Here is a 19343-nt window from a genome sequence, read left to right as displayed (position 1 = left end):
GATATCTCAGCCATTTCAAAACCGATTTTCATCGAACAGTCAAATAAACTTCGAACTCCTTATAGAATGCTCTGCAACATTTCTTCAGGGGTTTTAAGTATCTTGCAAAATCTTAAAAGTTGAATCTTCATCTCAACCAATACTATCCATCCCTTTAACGAGTAGCATATCTATACAGCTTTCCATGACAAGGCACTCGTAAATCGTCCCGGTAGTACATTTCAGTCTTGATTTATTTTATTGGTATAGAGGCACAGAACTTGAAACTTTGCGGCCGCAGAAGGGTGTGGGTTCACATCAAGTTCGGGCCAGCTTCCATTCCTGGGGATGTTTCACAAAGTGTTCAAGTCGATCAGACAAGTTAAGATGAACTTAAGATGAACTAAAATCACGGTACTGTATGGCACTGGTTTCCCTGTTCAGTTTTATTCCATGTTTTTCCAAATCCACTTCAGGTTGTAATCCAAATTTACAGACGTATAACCTTGTCACTTATCTAATTTTGTACATAAATTGCTACATGACAAAGTATCAACCATTTTCATTGATCTTCAGTGTTATGATCGACTTACATCCTTTGTCAAACACCCCCCCCCCATGCTAGTAGTTTTACCCACTGTTCCCTCTTCATTCGAGTAAGAAACTAGGAACAACAAAGCTATGATGGGGTAATGATAATGCCAACGTCAAAAAGTAACATGATACAATGTAACAAGCAGAACATTTAAGGAGAAAAAAAAGAGAGGTAGGTGTAACAGTGTACATGTACCCCACCCCCATATCTACCGCTGATGTTAACATGCAAGGTCGACGAACATGAGAAAATGTTTCACCATGAGGATTACCACTAAAGATGGCAATCACGAAGACAATTTATTTCATTTTCATTTGTAAGCCTGGTTAAACAGACGATTCAGAAGTAAAAAAAAAAGAGGAAAAGGCAAGAGCCTGTAAAACATAAAGATTTACGTAAGTTGCTCATAGCCCATTGCTTAGAAGCAGAAGAAGCGTTGTCCTTGTCTACATGAGCTCTCACAGAAGTATTCATTTTCGTGAGAAAAGAAAAAGTATAAGTATACTATGTGTGGGTGTGTTCAATTACGCATATAGATATAATTTACAGTAACAAACAGACCGCACAGACTGGTTGACCTTAATTACTTTATGATTAATTCTATGAACCCCCACAATATTCCACTTTCTGTCCTTTCATTTCATTAGCATGTGGTTTTTTGTTTGTTGGTTTGTTGGTTTTCTTTTTGTTCCGCTGAGGAAAATTGCCCATTTAATTCCTGTATTATAGGCAAATGTTGCTTGCATACTATACTGTATTCACTCATGCAAAAAAAAAGGGTAAAATTACAATATTTTACTTTTCTTTCATAGTACATGTAGTAACCACGGTAACAGTGCAGATCCTTAGGACTCATTTGTAGGTGAAATCAATAGGAAATAGAAAATGTTAAAAGAACTCGATAGGAATTAGTGATAACGCTGCAGAAGTATATGCAGACAACTTTTCATGAGATTTTGGTGTATTATTAATACCTTTTTCAAAGGCCACCAAAATATGCCCTTAATGTCGTAATTGACACGGTATCTGATAGAAAAGTATATTTTATCTTTTTAAGGTAGAAGTCTTTTTGAGCACTGCATCGTAATGAAATATTTACAATTTTAATCAACCGCCGAAACTAACAGAGAAAATTTAAATCCCTTTTCCATTGGGGCATAGCGAAGGCACAAGAGTACATCAAACACTTTGTGCGTGTATTGGGAGACGACATGCATATAGAGCAAGTGCGGATAAACCATGTCACCATTTTCTGGAGTAAGCTTTACCTGTTGTGTGTGTGTGTGTTTTAATATTTATTCAGCTTTATAAGGCGCGTATTCCGCCGCTGCCATTACCGGTGATTTTGTTTTGCAAAATTCATACATCGTCCGGGCCGTTTTGAGCTGCGAGATAGAATTGAAAGCATTATTCATTGATATCATTTTTCGTTCCCAGCCATCCGCGATGACTCGCTCTGAAAGTACATAGTGTGGATACAAGGTTTCATGATAGACACTGACTTAACTCAGTCGGTACCATCGGGCACTACACTGTGCAAACTGTCAATGGCTATTGCATAATGGTGCCCCGAGTCGGTTAATATTCATGCAACATAATTATGTATGCTCTCATCTATAAAGACAGACATGCAGTGTATTATGTACATTGTAGAGATACCACACGTCCATATCCCATTACTCCCGCATCGCCGCGTACATTAATATTACATGCGAGCCCTGTTCTGCACACGCTTGTCGTAATTGGAAGAAGGATATAAACGTATGATGGCTCAGCAATTACATCCAAATGAGAAGGACCCAATTTAATTATGTCGGGCTGAGGGAGTATAGAAAAATAGCACACTCTTCGTGTATCTTTGAATTTCATTGCTGTCGTGTGACTAGTGTTGTTTGTATCTTAACAAAAATAGCCAAGGACATTGCTGAATAAGAAACATATTTTCAATTGTTTTTCGGGTTCTTTTAAGTTTAAATTAGTAGACTCTTCACATTGGATAGCTCGTCTACAGTAACACAATACAAAAATGAAAAAAAAATCTGGCAATGCATAGTATAAAACATGGAGCAAGTGGAGGTGTTTGCTTTTCAAGGTGTACGCAAATGATAATGATGATGGTGGTGGTGATGATGATGATGATAATGATGATGATGGTGATGACGATGATGATGATGACGATGATGATGATGATGATGATGATGATGTGTGTGCGTGTGTGCCTTGTAGGTGAGGCTTTTAAAACAAGGAAAAGTAGAAATTACGCGGTGCGTAATATATGTCCCCGCCGGAAGTAGCATTTTGTAGCAAAATGTACAATATAGGTCAAAAATCAAGGTCAAAGGTCAAAGAAGTCAAAGGTCAAAATTCTGTGTAGAAGTTTTGAAGCGCTCACCTAGTGCCATCACATAAAGCAAACGGAATCGAAATCGGGTTAGAAATGGCGAAGGAGTAGCATTTTGTGGCAAAATGTACAAAAAATGTAGGTAAAAAATTAAGGTAAAAGGTCAAAGAAGTCAAAGGTCAAAATTCTGTGTAGAAGTTTTGAAGCCCTCACCTAGTGCCATCACATAAAGCAAACAGAATCAAAATCAGGTAAGAAATGGCGAAAGAGTAGCATTTTGTAGCAAAATGTACAAAACAGGTCAAAAATCAAGGTCAAAGGTCAAAGAAGTCAAAGGTCAAAATTCTGTGTGCAAGTTTTAAAGCCCTCACCTAGTGCCATCACATAAAGCAAACAGAATCGAAATCGGGTCAGAAATGGCGAAGGAGTAGCATTTTGTAGCCAATGTACAATATGGGTCAAAAATCAAGGTCAAAGGTCAAAGAGTCAAAGGTCAATATTCTGTGTAGAACTTTTGAAGCCCTCACCTAGTGCCATCACATAAAGCAAACGGAATCGAAATCGGGTAAGAAATGGCGAAGGAGTAGCATTTTGTAGCAAAATGTACAATATAGGTCAAAGGTCAAGGTCAAAGGTCACGACTGAAATTCTGTGTAGAAGTTTCAAAGCTCCCATGTAGTGCTATCATATAAAGCAAACAGAATCAAAATTGGCTCATAAATGACAGAGAAGTAGCAAATTGAAGATTTTGATCACACACGGACGCACACACGGACGGACACACGGACGGACACACGGACGGACGGACGGACACACGGACACACACACGTACGGAGCCCGTTTCATAGTCCCCTGCTCGAACTCGTTCAGCGGGGACAATAAATTTGAAACAATAATACTTGTTTACGTGAAAATACCGTAAGTTGATAAGTCAAAGAGGAAATAACATAAGCGAGAAATTCTGATAACAATTCACATGAGCCTGTATTCGGCGTTGCTTAGCAACAACACCCTACTGAGGAAACTGTTTGGCCCGAATTCACGAAGGTGGTACAAATGAAACCATGGTTTAAACCATGGACAAAAACCATGGAGCGCCAAGTGTCGCCTTTAACATTTCGTTATATGAAATCAGTCATTTCGTCGATGAAATGATTATTTTGTAACGAAATGACAACATTTTGTAACTAAATGAACATTTCGTCCACGAAATAATAATTTCGTTAACGAAACGGTCATTTTGTCGACGAAATGACCAATTTCGTAACGAAATATTCTGTGCGACACTTGGCGCTCCATGTTTTTTGACCATGGTTGAAACCATGGTTTCATTTGTACCACCTTCGTGAATTCGGGCCTTTGTGTATGACAAGACGTACAAACTGTAGCTCTGTGTAAGACAAATAGAAATTTCAAATGGAGTTTTTGAGTGCATTGATGGAACTTGTTGACATCAAGATAATAATTTAACGTTTGGAACACCACTATACGTAACCTCTCGCGGAAACAAACAAGCTTAAAAACATATTCTACGAGGAATAACCACATCTATATTATGTTTCATGTATATTGTGGATCCATCGGAGGGTGACTTGCCATTATTAAAGAGTATAGTGCGTCTGGAGCATTACTATGCGTAATCTACTTGGAAAACAAACAATAAGCAATAAAATATTGTTTAATTACTGACTCTGCCCTTCAAGGGATGATAGTACAGTATTGGTGGAGATAAGAATTGGGCTGTTAACTTTTTGCGAGATACCGAGAAAACACTTATGAAATAGTACAGAGCATACCATTCAAAGAGGAATTCAAAGTTTATCTGATGAAAATTGGGTTTGGGATGACTGAAACATCCAAAAACAAAGTAAAACAAAGCAATCGTAAAAAAAGTGTGGGTCCCACACTTTTTTAGAATAGCTCTATTTTGGATATCTCAGCCATTTCAAAACCGATGTTCATCAAATAAACATTGAATTCCTCATGGATTTACATGCTCTTTCATATTTCATAAGGTTTCTCATTATCTCACCAAAAAAACGTTAGAAACCCGGAATTAGGTCTCAACCAAAACTATACGATCCCTTTAATGTTGAATGTGGATTTCCCTCCCCCCCCCCCTCCAAAAAAAAAAAAGACAAACGAGAAAGGACTGGGCGATTTCAATGAAAGATGCAATGTCATCTCATAGCTATTATTTTTAGTCGTAACAGAAGTAATACTCTGATTTGATCACCGCAAAATAATTTGTTCTCGTGCGTTTCGTGACTCATCGCTGTCTGAATATATTCGTCAGAAAAATTTCCCATCACTGCTGAATGCACACGGTATACATATTATGTCTCACTAATCCAATTTGGTAAGGTGCACTAAACTTAATCTTAGCGAATTAATGCATACTATATGGCCAGCTTCGTTGGGTTTTGTTTTCAAGTTGCTGCATTTTTTTTTTCGTGCTTTTGGCGGGAGCATAGAATGTTTCTATAATATAATTCAATTAGTTGTAGCTTCCAAATTCAATATATCAATAGTGCTATTTCAGAATAACTATACTAACTCACTTTACTCAAACATTTTCGGGAAGTGTTTATTGTGTGTGCATTTTTTCTTTGTCGTATTTGGGTGAATCACGGAAATGTCAGTGGGGAGAAAAGTAATGTAAAAATTCGTTTTGATACTATTTGTATTGATCTCTCATATATATCATAAACCCGTTTCTAGTATATGCATAAACATGGTATGATATGGAGATAGAGAGAGGGTGAGATACAAGGAAAAATTCAATCATATCATTATTACATAAAAGCATACCCAAAGATTTGGAATTTGGAGTGTCTGTTTATGTCAATAAGCGTTATTTTTGTATTTTCTCCAAACACTATATTCACAAAATATTTTCCCACCAGAATGGTCGTATACTAATACTAACTAGACGAAAACTGAATGCATCAGAATGCAGCATTTTGCCTCAAGGGAAGGCTCGATGACTTGGGCACAAAATTTGCCCAGTATACATTATTTGTTAATTGCCAGACCCGACTCCTGGCGAATAATTTACCTGGGGATGCTTGTTTTCTTTTTAATGCGATGGCAAGAATATTCGTAATGGATAACAATGGATAATACACAGGAAATGGAGTCATCGCGAAAATTGGTTCCAAATATCCTTGACGGGAATGATTCAAGCGGGATTCCATTTTCTTTACTAGCATCGACGGGGAGAAATTAGGATAAAGAGCGTGATCTATAAAGGTAAACACACTCGCACCCAAACCAACGTTGAAAGCTTTAATTCTGATGAGGGTTATAGAAAAAAAAGCAGAAGGTGGATGGATTGTCTTTACGATTTAGTGGGTTACGTCGGTGAGGTCCAATTAGCAAGATGGAGAACAATGGCACAAATTAGTAAATAGGGAAAAAGGGGCAGAGGGCATTATACTCGCCCAGAAATGGACACTAAACAGTGTTGTGAAAGATGATGAAGAGATACAATTCGAGATTAGGGAGCAGTGTATAATACAATATAATTGGTACCAGTAGGGACCTTGATAGATAGATAGGTAGATAGATAGATAGATAGATAGATAGATAGATAGATAGAAACACAGATAGATAGATAGATAGGAAGATAGACAGATAGATAGATAGATCTTGATAGATAGATAGATAGATAGATCTTGATAGATAGATAGACAGATAGATAGATAGATAGATAGATAGATAGATAGATAAACAGATAGATAGATAGATAGATAGAGATAAATAAATAAATAGATAGATACACAGATAGATACATAGATAGATAGATAGATAGATAGATAGATAGACAGATGGATAGATAGATATAGATATATAGATAGATAGGTAGATAGATAGATAAATGAATAGATAGATAGATAGATAGAAGATAGATAGATAGATAGATAGATAAACAGATATAGGGAGATGTGGAAATCTATGACATTATGTGTGTAGCTCTAGGATTCCTAAAGCTATCACACAGTACATACACTACGCATAAATATTTAATGCGTAAAGAGAGAGGGGAAGAGAGAGAGAAAGAGAGTGAAAGCAGGATAGAACAACAGCAAAAAAAAAGAAATTAAAAAAGCACCGTAAATTGCGGATATGATGATTAATTCATGTTGCCTTGATGTAGGCTAGCATCAAACTCCCACTCACATGTCGACTGCGATATTGAGGTGTACGCCGCGTGCGAGAAGCACCATATTGATATCGGGGTAAGGTGTGCGCGAAGCAAATTATGCCGCTCGTTTCAGCGCCATCGCGCAAACATGGCGACATGGCGTGCCGTGTCTATGGCAACGCTGGTACCGATGCCACTGAACGTCATGTCCGTACGTCGCCGTGGCCTACGCATCGTCTGCAACGCAGACATGCATGATTCTATGGGGGAAAGATGTGTTCGTAACACGACAGGCAGCCACCCAAAGAGTAGCTGTCAGCTTGCAATTCTTTTTGATTTTTTTTTTTTACTTTCTCGTTGCATTCAATTTTAATTTCAATTCAATTCAATTTATTGATTTCATAAAAGCAATACAGCCAATATTTGTACAATAATCAAACGTCGAGGAAAACCACGAAAAAGCCAGTGGCTTGAAGATTGTGATTCCCTATGCAGAAGTACATTAAAAAACAGATTGGCATGAAAATACAAAATGCAAAATGTTACATAATAACACTAGATACTAGATACTCAATAATAGAAAAAAATACACATAAAAACAAACAGTACATAAATACAACACAAAACAGAACGCCATGAACGTGTAATGTTCCAATACCTTGATAAAACGTAATTAATCATACGATTCAAAGAGATATTGTTTCAATTTCAACTTAAAATTATTTAAACTGATAATGCCCTTAAGATTATATTCCAGTGAATAACGTTATTCCATACTTTTTCACCTTCATATTGCACTGAGTTCCTATATTTCATCTTAGATCGGCATAATGGCAAGACAAGGTTTTGTTTATAACGTGTATTGAAATTATGACTCATAGAATGCGTTTTAAAATAATCATCAAAAATACACGGCAATACCAAATGTACATATTTAAGCATAAAAATACTCGTTCTATAAAAGATCCTATCTTTGAGGGATAAGCAGCCTACGTCTTTGTCTATGAGTAGAATTCCATCACTGAATACGACAAGAAAAGATCGTATTTCATATGAGAGTTCGGATGCCAACTTATCCAGGATGGTTTTTTTTTTTTTTTCACTTGTATGTTTCAAGACCAGGATAAACCTGCTGGCAATTCAAAAGGTAGTAAGTGACATGGGTGACAATTACATTTGCTCCGCGCCACAATTGCTCCGGTCTTATCTTCTCCACGGACTTCGAATTAGGGTAAGGGTTGAGATAGGGCTTTAGGTTTAGCTTGATGTGGGGATTAGGATTAGGATTAGGATTAGGATTAGGATTTGGGTTATGTATATGAGTAGAATTTATGTTTGGCATAGCGTGCAGATATTTCATGGGAGCAATAGTTGCAAGAGCAAATGTAATGGAACCGGTGGCATGTTACCACGAAAAGACACAATCAGGATTCAGATGTAGGTAAACGTAGTAGAGCATTTCATTGGAGCTTGCAGTATCTTAGTATTGCAGATCACTAAATATGCATGGAGAATGAATGAGGACAGTTTAATTGCCACAGTGAAAATTTTGACATTTTGGAAGACTGGTAGACAAAATGTGTGATAGAGACATCAGCACAGGTATATGATTTCATCGAAACCAGATGATAACATGAATATCCGGAAGGCCTTCTGGTAAGGGTTAGGCGTCTGCACCGACATTGACTCAATGCGGATTAAACTTTTTCATTTTTATAGCTAGTTGCTAGTTTTGCTTGGCGGTTTATTTTTCACTTTTTCCTGCACTCGGAGAAAGATCGAAAAATATGTAATCAGCTCTGAGGCCACGTACATACCTGAGTCTGTTTAGATGGTAAATTAACCCATTCGGTACAAATCTATTCATTTACTAATTAATATATTCTTCAATGACCTTCACTGAGTTGAATTATGCATTCGTAAACTGTGTATTCAAAAAGCGGCGCTCAAAAACACAACGATAGCAACAATAGCTTAACCCTGTTCATGCAGTACTGCACTTTCATGCAGCAACAGTTATCTTATAACGCCGCCTGAAGCAAGCCGTGCTCAGCGAAAAACAAAAACAAAATAAAAAACAAAAAACAAAACAAAACAAACAGAAAAAGCAACAAGTGCAAATCCACCTTGAAAAGAATAAAGATACGAACACACGAACTCATACATCCGTCATATATGCGGACAAACATTAAAGGGATTGTACAGTTTTGGTTGAGACCTAATTTCGGGTTTCTAACATTTTTTAGTGAAATAATGAGAAACCTCTTATGAAATATGAAAGAGCATGTAATTTTATGAGGAATTCAACGTTTATTTGATGAAAATTGGTTTTGAAATGGCTGAGATATCAAAAAAGAGCGTTTCTAATAAAGTGTGGGACCCACACTTTATCACGATCACTTTGTTTTACTTTGTTTTTGGATGTTTCAGTCATTTTAAACCCGATTTTCATCAAATAAACTTTGAATTCCTCTTAAAATGGTATGCCCTGTACTATATCATAAGTGTTTTCTTGATATCTCGCAAAAAGTTAAAAGCCCAATTCCCATCTCCACCAATACTGTACTATCCCTTTAAAGAATAAAGACAAACAAATGGACAGACAAACACCTCCACAGACCTAAATTGCTGGAAACATTGTCCTACTCCATCAGTGGAACCCTTCCATACTTAAAATCGCCACCAGAAAAACAAATCCACTAATGGATTATAACTTTAACTATGCATAATGCTCCTTGCCATTTCCAATATTACGCGCCCCACTTTTTCCCTGCCCCCCTGTCTCTCTCTCTCTCTCTCTCTCTCTCTCTCTCTCTCTCTCTCTCTCTTTCCTGAGTGTGTTTTACCGTGGACGACGATTAAAATGTAAACGACCTAGCATTGTATTCTTTTTCTCTTTTTTTTTTTTTTTTTTTTTGAACGATACGCTGGCGGGCAAGATTTCACTTCGTCGTACGCCAGATGAAAGAAAATCCACGCTAAGAGAAGAGAACTTGCCACAAATCCTGCCAGGGCTTTTCAGAATGAAGTGGTATTTTGCCAGCACGACGGAGATAGTGGTTTACTTCAGGATTTATTACATGCGATCAAGGAGGGGGGGGGGTGGGATTCGAGCGAGGTAAAGGACCCAATTAAAAGACGCGAGGGCGGACACGCCTGCATTGTCGCTTCTTTCACAGTGTCCAAACTAATTTGTCGCATCACGCCTGTGCACCTGAGACAAAATATTGACGGATGATGGAATTTGTTTGTTAAAGGACAGAGGAGCTGATATCTGAGATATCATGAAGAGACGAGGAAACATGATAGAATATTACAAGGCGAGACTTGAAAGAATTAAAAATGAGTTTGGTAGATGTGACCAAAGGGCAATTCCACGATAACACCGTGACACTTTTGAGTATAATTTCACTCATCAATTGTAAATAATAATCAAAATGTAACACATGAGAAAAAATTTTTGTTGTATATCTATGCATATCGTCATAAGCAATTTTGAAAACAAAAGAAAGGAAGAAAAATTGCTCTGGTAAATGAGATATGCATGATTAATTACCACTGTAACACCGTGACGCAAAATGGACGGGTTTTTTTGCACTTTGTTTACTGACCGAACTCTGTGAAGTTAATGAACATTTTGATAAGTGGATCTGTTCACGAATGTACTAGAGACTCAATAATGATAATAGAGTAAAATTTGATTAAAGAATCAAGTGACAGGAAAACTGGGACATAGATTTTAAATAAGTGCACCGTAACACCGTGACTGTAACACCGTGACCTCTGAAATGTGTGTAGAAAACCTGTGGAGAATCCTGTTGTCTTACTTTCAGCTCATAGTGTTTCTCCATTAGGTAGAATGAAATAATGATTAATGATGAATGTTTGACATCACAGTATAACACTTCCAGATAAAACAAAAAATCATTGAAATCATAACATATTAACAAAATCAACAAAGTAAAGGAAAACTTTGCACTGTAACGCCGTGACATGCCATACGTTTGTACACGTTACAGTCAGGAACACTGCTCTTTCAGTAAAATATACTTTATGTTTTGAGACATAATTCACTCTGTCATCATTGAAAGCTTGTTAAATATTTCTGAGTGAACTTTTAGGGTTTACAACTACTCTTTAAAAGTCCAATTTGTATATTTAAAGATGACATACAAATGTGAAACTTTGATTTAATTCCTTTGGTCACAAAGCCAGGTGAACCCACTTAGCAATTTCAGTAGCAATAAAAAGAATTATTCAAGCAATCTGTGTGGTACAAAATGTACCATAATTATTATTCGTTTTCAAAGATGTACTGGAAAATGAACATGTACCTAAAAATGATTACAATGCAAATTCTCATTCATACACATTAATCCTAATGAGTGTGGCTCTTTTAATGGTGAAATTGTAAGATTGCGCATAGTACCATGCACAGGAAAGTATACTATTCCAGTGAGATTAACTTTTGGTGGACACATCGATCTAGCTTCAGTATGCCCTAGGTAATTCTTTAGGATACCCACAGGAAAGCTGCAGCAAGACTTCAGACTGTTTATCATGTTAGAACGCATTTGAGTCTACAAAAGAAGAGTCAAACCATGTGATTAAAAAAAATTGTCAATTATGATAAAAATATCAACAAAGGGTGTTAACTCAACTGAAACTGTTGCCTTTACCGTAATTAAAAGTTCAAAACCTTCAGAAATGTTTGCTCTGGTTATGAATCTGTAGGTGGCACACGGTAAGTGGACTGCTTCCATTTTAACCCACCATGTGCTTTGAGTGTTGATTGGCATATCAAACCCCACTGCATTGTAAACACAGTTCTAGATTTTTGGCACAGAAAGGGTTAAAATTGCATGATGCTGGCAACAAGTACAATTGATAATCTTTGTGGATATAGCTTGACCCATCTGTCATGTCCACTTTATCGTGGAATTGCTCTAAAGGTTCTCAAAAGGAGGCATTATCGTCCAAATATGTCAGCGATGATAGTAATATTGTATGGCAATGACCTAATGATATCACATATGCATATAATTACAAGTAGATGGTGACGATGATAACGATAAGTAATGTAATCAATGCTGACAATAATATAAATAAAGATTATACCACTACCACTGCCATTTCTATTATTGAAACTATTTTTATTTTTATCATCATTATTATTACTACTACTACTACTACTACTACTACTATAGTACTACTGCTATATACAATTTACTACTAATGATGACAATAATGGTAACATAGAAGGATAAGAAGAAGAAGAAGAAAAAGAAGAAGAAGAGGAATCTTTATATTGATTTTAACAGTAATAGTTATAATTTTTGAAATAACAAACCCAGTGGGGAAAGTATATTAGGCCTACACACCTTTTCTTTTCAGTGTAGCAGCACGCTTTCTCCTAAAGTAAGGGCCCTATCATTATCATTACCCCAGCCATATTAAGGAGCCAGGTCAAGGGAAACATTATGTCAGCACTTGTGGACGATGAATGCACGCATCAGGACATGATTCGAAAACAGGACTTTTCTGATTTTGACGTCCTTTTTCCGTTAGTCAACATTGGAGTGTTTGGACTGAGGAAGACTGATCGAAACGTAAGGCTGCCCCCCGGTAGGAGGGGTCTGTTGTGATAGGTAGACTCCTAAAGTCAACAGGGAAGACGAATATGATATTGACGAATGCGAAAAAATATATATGTAAGCAGAAGTTGGGGAAGAAAGAGAAGAGGACACAGAAAAGGAAGAGAACGAGAAAACTGATAACAACGCGAGGGAATAATCTTGAGATGCAGACGACAGAGATTTAAAAAAGATCAACAGCATCATACATTCCTTATATTTGGTTTACTTAAGTATTGGTCGTTGATTTGTCAAAATACAACCACGTGATTAATGCAGAGAAGATCAGAATTGATATATTACGCGCAGTGATATCACATCAGGTAACATAAGTCCAGAAATTGACTAGCCGCCAACCGGGCCATAAAATGAAAAGATGTGTACTTCTCTAGAAATAATAAAACAAATAATGCATTATAATCATGTCAATTAAAAATAATACTTGACACTCTCTTGGGTGTTACGTATTCTCCTCGAGACAATATTTTCCCTCAGCGCTGCGAACTTCGGGAAAATATGAGCTCTTGAAGAATATATAATTCCCGGGGAATGTTCAGTGTTATGTTACACATCGTAAAAGGCAAACTGCATGACATTATGCAAGGTATATTCACTTTACTGGAGAAGATAAATCAGAAAGAATGAGAACTTCTTTAACCCACCTGTTCGGCCATGTGTTCCCTGTTTACCGTAGAGAGGACTCCTACCACGGTGCAGTGGATCGTGATGGCAATGGCACTGAGCAATATCATCGCTACCAAGGGTACGGGCAGCATGGTGAACGAGGCGAAGATGAAGAACACTTGCCAACCGACACCGTCACTCGGTATAAGGGGCTGGAAGTACAAGCCTAGGTCCGCGAAGGTCTGGACGCACACCAGGCTCCAAATGACGTAAGGCATGACCCGAGAAAGGGCCGAGTCGGTGACGAGGCGGTAACGAGCTAAGGCGAAGAGAACAATGTTCGTAATGGCGCAGATCGCCATGATGGAGATTGCCTTGACGCGGTTAGGGTTATTCTCGTCCAGGTAGTACAAGATGAGTACGACCGCGTCAAAGAGGAACGCGAAACCGATCATCACCGGCAGCGTTTCGATGCGACGTCGCACGAAGAACTTCTGATACGACTTTTCCATGTCGTGGGACTCAAAGCGCCGGTGCAGCGGATTGTACCGGCGTGACCGCGGCCGTCCTTTGTTCTTATCGCGCTTGCCATAAGCCTTGTCGACGAGTTCCGTGTCCATGACGGTGCTGAGCTCGATGTCCGGCGACACACTTCGGACCATCGGCTGCGTCGACGCGCTTCTCGAGCGCGACCCTAAGATACCCATTGTGATCGCAAAGCCTTGTTGACAGCGACGTCGACAAAGAAGTCGTTGAAGCTGTGTCTCAATGGAGAAAAAAAGAAATCCACTGGCCTAGCGGCCGTCAAGAACACGTGGACGGCATTGTGATGAGACGTTTTCGTTAAAATATACGGCTTCTCGTTTCAAAACCCCAAAGTCATTTCTTCTGCAGATCCAATTACGCCACTTCGGCTCAATTTTATCCGAGTTTTTCTTTTCCCCCGGGTCTGGAGGAGCTATCAGCTAGCTGGCGTCTTATCTCAGACATCACGGCAAGGAAAACTCCCTCGTGTTATAAAAGGAGGAAAGATATTGGGAGCCCGGGAAGAAAATATTAATTCCTGATGCGTTCCCCAGCGAGAAAAGTGCTATCATATTACGGTTCACTCCTTTGCGAGCAAAAAACATCAAACGCAAGATATTATCCTCACGCAGTGTTGTTGTTTTGACGGTTGGCTTCGACTCGGGTTGATGTAGGTACCTCGAGTGTGTATGCCCAAGCCGAGTGACGATAATGGATAGGACCGATCGATGCCAACTCTTAGCCGTTCGTTGCTACAGAATTTCGTTTAAGAACGCCACGTTGAACGTTGCTTTCTGCATCGTCTGCAAGAATAATGATATATGGAATTACATATTGTAAAAATCAAGAAAAATACTGCTATATTTTTATCAAAGGGGCAAGAGAGATGGGGAGAGGGGTGGGGGAATGGAATGAAGAGGGAAAATACACATATGTAGGTAGACAGTATAACGCGCATTACACAGATTCATTTCTTATTCACAAAGATTCATATACTTAACCATACTTGTCCTTCAAAGATCATCTTATCCATCCATGTTAGATATTTCTCTCGCTCTTTTTTAGCCAAACATGCACATGTGAAACATGTAACTAATTATCAGTATTATCGGTTATAATAGCGCAGTCCGTAATCACAATGTGTGATACCTCCTTGTGTGGACAATACTGAACACACGCAGACGGATGATAGTTATGTCGCGGTTCCAATCACACATACAGACAGAAAGACACACACACACACACACACACACACACACACACACACACACACATAAAACCTTTACTATCGAGTAAATGATATTCGTCACAGAACACACGAGTGTTCATAACGTACACGGTTTTCCACCATTACCATAGATACAGTACTGCAGGACATCCGGAGTACAATACCAAATCACATGCACGACTAAAGCCTCATTAACTAGCGTGCAGATGTGTTGCGCCGATGCTGCAATATTCTACTTTAATCAGAAAATGAAGAATACGTATAATCAAGTTCTTGACAAAATTGAAGCAGGTACACGCCAAATACATATAGCGATAAGGGAATTCAAAATTTTACCACATAACAATTCTCTGCATTTTGTTCTAGTCCCTTATCGTTTTTACAGTGGCGGTCTAAGAGCATCGTAATAGAAAGAAAAGTGTAAAGGTGCTACCGAGCACCCTGTTATTTGACAGTTTGTTATTCTTACTTTGTTAAATTAGGTATTTATTTATTCTCACAAGAATAACATCACACGCTGGTTGCTGATAATGCTCAAATTGTTCGCTTTGCAATAGGAGGGTGCATGGAGAAAGTAGCTGAACGCGGATAAGATACTCTTTTATCGCAGCTATACGTTACTTCTGCTGTTTGCATTCTGGTTGGCGGCGTTGTTGCTGGTAATAAGATGTGTGAACCTATACCCACGATAGCATGCAATACATTCGGACTCGTATTTACACACACTCACAAAAGACAAACCCAAACACGCAGGTAAGATTTAAAACGAACGTGATACACATTTACATGTATATATGTGCATAATTATGTTATCTAGATTAGCTTCCCCGTCCAATAATGATATGGTGATATAATGTGTCATACATTTTGGCATGATTGTGTTTATGACATTATCTGCGAGTAACTTCACATAATGTGTGTAGTGTCACAGTCGGATTACTATTTAAAGCGATCAATCAAAGGCATACTTCACCATTTGCAGATGAAACAAAAACCCAGCTTTAGTGCTTCAAAATAGTTCTAAGATGTGAGGTAGGCATATAAACAACCATTGTAAACATTTTAATCAAGATGATCAATGTTAAGTATTCTTAAATATACAAAATGTGAACAATAGCTATAATAACATTGTTTCTAGACTAAACCGTCTACAGTTATGGTTTATTGAAAAATACAGTAATAATACCCCTATATTTTAGGTCTTATTGCAAAATTTTTATATGATAGGATGTTTTGTGATACAACTGACCTACACATATGCATCAAATGTGACAACTCGAAAATTTTTGAAATCACTTCTCCCAAAGGTAAACTGTACCTTTAAATCCTAGAAGTTGTTCGTGAAATTAATGATAGAAAATTTTGCATATTCTGACAAAATCAACATTATCATATATTGTACTCGGACAAATTTCATCCACGAGCTTTTTTCCTCTCTCGCCTTCAAGGATAACCGTAGACGATCGGGAATCAGTGGGAAAGAGCGGGAGTTGGTCAGCTTGGTTTCTCGTTCCGCGGCCGCGCCGCCCACTGTTGAGGCCTACAGCATGAGGAGGCCTGTCACATGAGATCAATACGGTGGAGGGCCCCCAGCTACTGAAACAAGCGCAAAATAATGTTCACTACTACCAGGGAACATCTCAAAAATAATCTACCAGTAGTAGCCGCAGTCAAAGCTGCATATCTGATATGACACAGGGGGAGCAAAGCCAACGCTTAAGGGTCCATTATTTCAAACATAAGAACCTGGGATTAATATGCACTCATTCACATCTGTGTGACGTTGCTTTCTCTTTTGTCCTAGTTTATCTTTTTCTATAAATGTAAATATTGAAGAGTTTACATGTAAGTATATACACATTCATTCTTCCTTTATATGCATAAATACATATGTATGTATGTATATATATGTATATATATATATATATATATATATGCATATATTATAAGCATATAATCATCCTCGCTTATCTTTAGCTATAATGTTAGTATATGAATTCTTTCTCTATATTGTAAACCTACGTATAAATACGTGTTTGTTTGTGTGTAGAAACAGATAATGATTATAGATGGATATGCATTTTGGTAAAAAGGGATTGAGACATGGTGTATCGTTGTATATATTGTGGCTGAGACACACTGGTCTCCAGGTGGCAACTGGATCATGACAATCACTGGCAATACTGCGTACAAGTTCCTGTATATCAAATAGCTTATACACATTTGTGCTTCTTCATAACTGCATCCTAATACACGATTGAATCCTGGTATAGTCTCATGTCTAATGATAACACGTGATTCACTAATGATGCGCGATTACATTCCTGAGATTCGAATTTGAACTCAACAAAACAGTAACGCAGCGCTTTACCGAATCGTTCGAAAAAAACACGCCATAATGACCGTTGAACTATGATATAGCCACAGGTAGTCAGACGTCATTATACTTTGACTATGTGGGCGGTTATACGAATTTTGCAGACAACAAAGCTTGCTGTCATACCAAGTACAGGATGATGTTAAGTGTTTCTAGGCAACAAATTAATATTTGCTCTTGTCGCTCCAAAAGACTGCCCCCCCCCCCCCCCCCACCAAAGCATTAATGTGAAATTTGTGTTAAGACAAGTGCGCAGTGGCAGTAATGGCCGGGTTGAACAGCCAGCAGGTATCTGTTCAACAGATCATCATCACATCACGGACGACACGATACGTCATCACTTCATAACAAACGGTGTCACGATAGTTCTGCTTTGGTTACGAACAAGGACATGGATTTAATTGGATTTATAAGTGCTTGATCACTATATGCACGGAAGTTGCAATAACGTTTAACACGCTTTCATTAAAATAATGCGGTCTGATCCGAGATATGGGCGCAAGGAAAGCTCAGCAACCTGCTGCTTCTACCCACCGGGCAATTTAACCGAACAACCTATCATTTATTTATCTGGAATAAGTGTGTGTGGCTACACGTGCATGCCGTGAGGAGGCTGCAAGGGTGAAATTCCAACAGGAAAAAAAAAGTGGGAAATAAAAATACGTCCAAGCTTCACAAGGATGAAGACAGCTGAGGACAAGCATGGAGAGATGAAGCTGACTTGTGCCTCCTGCTACCTTCTGTGGCATGGTCATTGAAAATAACAACAGTGTTCACCAGGGCACCGTTTAATAAAAGTTGTCAGCCCTGACAAGTTGTTAGTGACAATAGTAATCACCATAGTAACAGTCGGTGACCAGAGCTTCTCAGCCAATCCACAAAGGATGTTACTGAAATGGTCGGATATGAGAACTTCATGACCTCACGACCCATTTTTTTTTGAGAATTCTTATCTGGTATTAAATACCTTCAGACACTGCAGAGATACGGGGAAATAGTGACATTTTAAGAATTTGAACCTAACCTTTGACCTCTTCTACTCATTATACGTATGCCAAATTGCGTTTAGACAGCTAAAATAATCGTTATGTTAAGCTGTCAGAAAAATCGATTACGGATGAACGAACGGACTGACGGACGACCCCAAAATACCATGCCTCCGGTGACATTTCATGGCGGAGGCCGCACAAGACATAGCCACTTCAAAAAATAAAAAAGTCCTTTCGAAATTTGGCGGATATGTTACCATTTAAAAAGCGAATACGCATAAAGTTGAAATAAAGGCTTCCAAACGCCATAATATGATAATTTGGAAATACTGAGGGGCTAATATACCACGGGAAACTAATTTTGTGAGGAGCAGGCTAAAACCTAAGGGACTGAATATACAATAAATTTGCCAAATAAAGGCAACCGTCACGGGGCTGAGGATGGAAGAAAAACACAATGTATCGTGAGAAATAAGATAATTTGGGGGATTTCCATCCAGTCTTTCTCAAAAATATGCGCCATGAGTATGATTATTTCAGACGCATTTTGTACACTCTGCTTCGTCTAGAACGGTTGACATGCTTAAGTTAACATTTCCAAGACAAACGATAATTTCAACAAAAAACAACAACAACATACTGAGGTATCATTCTTGGACGTGAAAGTTGGAATAAGGGCATGAAAGCAAAAAAAAAAAAAAAACGAAGAAGAAAGAAGAAGACTAGCAGTTTAGAAATTCTTTCTCCGTTCTATGAGTCCTCCATATCAATATTTATTATATTATCGGCATGATCGGTGATTATGTTCTCTCGCTCTCTTTCTTTATTTTTCCACTTATTTTGTGACAAAAGATAAATAAATAAAAAAAAGCAAATCTACAAATGACGGTATTTTGACAGCATGT

At 38.1% G+C, this 19343-nt stretch overlaps 1 protein-coding gene across 1 annotated transcript in view; it reads right to left on the bottom strand.

Annotated features, from left to right (window-relative positions):
* LOC139737015 (adenylate cyclase type 3-like) overlaps positions 1 to 14056 on the bottom strand; it is a 54285-nt gene extending 40229 nt beyond the window's left edge. The window contains exon 1 of the mRNA XM_071647690.1: positions 13358 to 14056. Coding sequence (XP_071503791.1) covers positions 13358 to 14026 — 669 coding nt within the window. The 5' untranslated portion in view covers positions 14027 to 14056. The remainder of the gene's footprint in view (positions 1 to 13357) is intronic.
* Positions 14057 to 19343: the final 5287 nt, after the last annotated feature.

This window comes from Diadema antillarum, unplaced genomic scaffold (assembly GCF_040938485.1).
Source record: "Diadema antillarum isolate AM-2024a unplaced genomic scaffold, OU_Dant_1.0 seq00000675_RagTag, whole genome shotgun sequence".
Classification (NCBI taxonomy): Eukaryota; Metazoa; Echinodermata; class Echinoidea; order Diadematoida; family Diadematidae; genus Diadema; species Diadema antillarum.
Note: the sequence above shows the minus strand (reverse complement) of the source record. Positions and strands in the feature narration are given on the sequence as shown.